We start from the raw sequence: 4,744 nt of genomic DNA on the forward strand, positions 1-4,744 counted from the left end.
GCCTCGTGTTGAGATAGATCTATAAGCACATCTCAATATCTTAACCCTTGTTCCCGTTTATTCTCCCACATTAAGTGATCACTTTATGAGAAAATCATTTGGGTTGGTTAGATATTAGTTTTTATGACACCCTCCATATTGCCTTCCATTTGGAGTAGCTTTCCAACTGTAAGTTTAGCAGACACTTTCTAGTGATTTTTGGTTCTTGAGATTTGGTTACACTTGAATGTCCATCTTGGCTTGGTTGGTTCTTGGTTTGCAATTGAGCCACAAAGTGACTGATTATATCTCCTTAGGGCTTTACTTTTCAAATATTGCAGGCATAAAATTCCATGTATTAACTTTTGCGCTACACCTTCTACAGATCAAACGTGAACACATGGATCTACAATATCAGAATGTAAATACAATGTGAGTTTCTTAATTCCATGGGTGAATTTGATCGCAATATAAACATTCAAAACTTTACCTCTTCAAAGAGAAAGTATGTAACATTGTTGAATGTAGACCAATCCATATTGTGGCCTACATTGTTGAAATGCACTGGAGTTAAGTTTTTCAAGGCATTGACTAGCAACTTACAAATATAAGTTGGGGAGGCACTAGCACCAGTTTTCAATGTTGTTGAATATAGGAGAAACTGTTAAAAGAAGAGGTGATTAATAAAGAATCCTCCTAATTTCAAAGAAGAAAGAGATCCAATAAGTCATTCATGGGAAAAATACACTAACCAAACATTCTTTGCAGGAACTAACACTTACCTCAAGATCCTTAGCGAACATGGAAAATTTGTGACCCTTCATAAGCCTTGCATACACCCCTTGCATTCTGCGACATTGGCACCATGTATAGAAGATCTCTACTCCATTACAATCCTTTGCCGTGTAGCTATGAGGAAGCACATTCTTGCTAGAAATTACTTGCATAGTCCATAGAAAGAAATTTCTACCAAGTACACTCCTGCCAGGAATTACTTGCATAGTGCATAGATCTCACACACACACACACACATGCACATGCACACATACACAAAGTAAGGAGATGTTGCAACAACTATGAAAAGGTTTTTGAAAAGGGAGAGGGAGCTAGAGTAGGAAAGTTGATGTTGCACATCAAGAAAGAGGTTATGGAAATCAAAAGAGAGATGCAAGCTTGGGAAGAGAGTGAAAGTGGATTGGGAAACCTTGATCAAGGAAGAAGATGTTGAAGCTATGGAGACAAAAGTTACAAATCTAGAATGAGATGTTGGAGCTATGGAGAAAGAGGTTGTATATCTAAAATAGAAGATGTTGGAGCTATGGAGAAAGAGGTTGCAAATCTGGAAGGAAATGTTGGATCTATGGAGAAAGAGGTTGCAGATCTAGAAGGAGATCTTGTAGCTTTGGTGAAAGAGGTTGCATGTTTAGAAGAAGATGTTGTAGCTATGGAGGAAGAGGTTGCAAATCTAGAAGGAGATGGTACAAAGGTAGAATGATGTGTAGTAGGCTACTTTACAAAAAGATGCCCTAGCATAAGAAGAATAGGTGAGATATTTCAAGGCGTTTTAGAGAGAGAATGGAGATAAAGATTGCAGATCTGCACTTTTCAATAGTTGAGGGGAGAAAAAGAGAGCTTAGGACACTTTTGGAGGGGAAAAATAGGAAGAGAGAGAAGACAAGGACGGGACAAGAGAGGGAAACTTTTAATAATTGAAAATTGAAAAGGTTCTTTCGGAGGGAGAGCAACTCCAACCAGACCTAGTAAAATCTGCATATATTCTCTAAGAGAATAAGCAAAAGTATTTTTATATAATCATGTGTAAACTATCTACCCCACCACTCTAACTCTTGGTCAAAGCTTGATTTTTAAGTTTTTCCTTAAACTGCCAAATAAAGAGGCCCTACTACACCCCATTTTTTTCCTAATGCTTCTTCCAAGGGGAGGGTGAACCAATTGCCGAGTATATTGATCATTTTCAAGGATTCAAAACGAAGCATTGCGACCCCTATTGTTTTGAGGAGAGTTGTATTGGAATGTTTTCTTAAGGGTAACTCGAGAGATATTCAACTCCAGGTGAGGTCGTCAAATGCAAAGAAACTTGAGGATGCATATGTACAAGCTAAGGTTGTGGGGGAGGCCTTTAAAGCCATCACGCTATTAGCAGTCCCATGGAGAGTAACCTTTGAAGCTGAGAGGTTTAAGGGAGAGACTTAATCAACTTCTATGGTGAGTGCCCCGATGGTGCCTGTTTCACCTACTGCTGGAGTTACCAATTTACCAAACTTGTCTCTCCGAAAGGTTGAAAAAGTACATAAAAATGTGGCTCATACTCTTACAAACCCTTACTATAAACAAGAACATTCTCAATAAACTAAAAAAAAAAGGTTCTAGGAATGGCCTTAAAACATCATTCATTAATATCATCCACACACATCCTAAAGGAACCATCCTTCTTTTTTACAAGTAAAACAAGTGATGCAAATGGAGAAAAGTTGGGCTGAATCAATCCTTTCTCCAAATACTCGTCAATAACTTTACAGACCTCGATCTCCTCCTTCAATATGATCCCAAACAATAGCCCGTTAACTAAAGATACATTTTGTACTCTACATTCCTCTGCGGAGACAAACCAAAAGGTAATTCAAACTTAAAAACATCCACAATTTTTGCTCATATCTTCTCTTAACTATTATAAGCATAATATAATTTACATCCACTTTCCATCATGTCCACCTTAGAGAGCACATAAGAAATATTAAAAATATACAATAAATAAATATACATACATTCAATTTTGAGCATTTTGTGGCCTTGAGAAAATTTTCCTTTGAAAGAACAAGCTCTCTACAAATCAACACCCTTTTGCCATCAAACTCAAACTGGTAGACCTTAGTCAAAAAATCAATCTGCGGTGGCCTCTTTCTCGCATGCCTCTACTTACCTAGTACCACGTCAGAATGTGCTAGATGAGTTATCTCATCCAATTTCTCTTCATAAGACAAAATCTTGAGGGGTAGATAGATCACTTATTGATCCCATATCTCAATTTCTTTGCCATATCGTGGTTGCCACCAACATGGGAAGGTTGCCACCCCACCTGAATTGACCACCAATTGGATGGAACTAGAGCCACGAGAAGGACAAAAGATCCCAAACCACCAGAAAACAGGCTTAATGTACTACCAAGATGCCACCAATAGAGAATAACCAAACCCCACCACCCTGCAAGCTTCAAAAGACTCACCCGAGAGCAGATCAAGTACATGCACAACAACTGAGCCGATGGTGAAATACCCCCAAACCAAATAAGATCCATGGATGCACGAACCCACAAGCCACCACTACCACCAAGCGACACCTCCAGCACGGAGCCCTTCTGCAAGATGTGTCAGGCCCTGCATCACGGACAAAGGGGAACACATGGTGAAAGAGGAGAGGACTGCAACAAGTTGCCCTGCTGCTGTATGGAAGGTGCCTGCACTGCTCCCAAAGCCTCCACCTTCCCAATGATGTCTTCCGACATCTCACTGCTACCCCATGCTAGAAGCAACAAGGTGGGGGGGGCTGCCATGTGGCCCCTAGTTCCAAAAAAGGAAGGGCGCCCACTACGCGCGGCCGAGACGAAGAGGTGCTCAACCAGGTTACCCTCTCTCGAGTAGGCCCCCGACAGATGGGCCTCTCCCCACGTCCTCTCCTCACAACCCTAACAGTAAGCCAATTCTTACCAAAAAGCCCCAAAACATCCTATATAAATATCTACATACTTCATAATGGGTATGTCCATGTTCCATAGAATGCACACCTTAACATCTAGTCTATAGTTCACTTGCTACATCTTTAGCAGAAAAAACACTCGACCCAACTAGTCTATAGCTCTTAACGACAATTTTTTTGTACTCAAGATTTAAAAACGATGATCCAAATGCAAACGTTTCTAAGAGGAAGTTACATGAGTTGTTCTCCATGTGTATACGAGTAAGCAAAAATCCTACGAAAATAAGAATGTATTAAATTTTCTCCATCAAGATCAGATGGCAATTAAAAGAACGATTTTGGGTTGTGAATGTCTAATTTTGAGAAGGCTAATTATGCATGGCCTAAACTTACATAAGGGCCAAAAAACTCTCAAGGTCTTGGACTTTAAGCATAGCTATAAAAAAAAATCAATTAGAAATAGAAAGAGCATGAAACGCAAATGGTATTCATTAAAAAAGATAAAAAGTTATAATTTTTTGAAAATAGTAAAAAATCACAAAAGTAGCTTTTAAATTTGACAACATACACGTTGTCAAAAAAAGCTAAGGAAATGGAGGATGGGTACTCTCCTCCTAAGGAGAAGGACAAACCTTATTGTGTGACATTTGTGATAGAGAGGGTCATTACATCTCTAATTGCTAATATAATCCCAAGAATACGAGAAAACAAAATTCAAGAGTTTGACAAAGTAAGGAGATAGTTCAACTCATGTAATTTCGATTAGTCATAAAAGAGGAAATTTATATATTTGGTAAGAATGTATCAAGGCATGCATGGCCTAATGAGGCATCTACTTCCAACGCAATAGTAAGTAAGTGTCACTATTCCACCAAAGATGGTCACAAGGTGGGACCTGATTGTGACCTTTGGTGCAAGTATAGAGAGGAAAGGGGAATGAAAATAACCGGACATAATGGGTATCTTTGAATCACTAACAAAGCCATATACTTTCTGTAATGTGGTGTTGGTGTAAATTCAACACAAACCGTTGACAAGTCATAAATAGTTT

The 4,744-nt window shown here is 39.0% G+C and overlaps 1 protein-coding gene across 1 annotated transcript; it reads right to left on the reverse strand.

The window, feature by feature from the left end:
- Nucleotides 1-2,635: 2,635 nt before the first annotated feature.
- Nucleotides 2,636-3,900, reverse strand: LOC147454296 (uncharacterized). The gene is made up of 3 exons (XM_086517312.1): nt 3,398-3,900; nt 3,224-3,320; nt 2,636-3,102 (listed from the first exon to the last, which is right to left on the reverse strand). The coding sequence occupies exons 1-3, from the start codon at nt 3,548-3,550 to the stop codon at nt 3,002-3,004; spliced, it is 351 nt and encodes a 116-aa protein (XP_086373438.1). The 5' UTR covers nt 3,551-3,900; the 3' UTR covers nt 2,636-3,001.
- Between the last annotated feature and the right edge of the window lie 844 nt (nt 3,901-4,744).

This window comes from Adiantum capillus-veneris, chromosome 7, assembly GCF_014529385.1.
Source record: "Adiantum capillus-veneris isolate H3 chromosome 7, ASM1452938v2, whole genome shotgun sequence".
In the NCBI taxonomy this organism is placed as follows: domain Eukaryota; kingdom Viridiplantae; phylum Streptophyta; class Polypodiopsida; order Polypodiales; family Pteridaceae; genus Adiantum; species Adiantum capillus-veneris.

Excerpts from the sequence above, each read along its gene's own strand:
- LOC147454296 (XM_086517312.1), bottom strand. The coding sequence starts at position 3,550 with ATGGCAGCCCCCCCCACCTTGTTGCTTCTAGCATGGGGTAGCAGTGAG. Across the intron at positions 3,321-3,397 it reads CCTCTCCTCTTTCACCATGT|TGGTGGCTTGTGGGTTCGTG; the intron begins GTTCCCCTTTGT and ends GCTTGGTGGTAG. Across the intron at positions 3,103-3,223 it reads TGTACTTGATCTGCTCTCGG|TTCCATCCAATTGGTGGTCA; the intron begins GTGAGTCTTTTG and ends TCGTGGCTCTAG.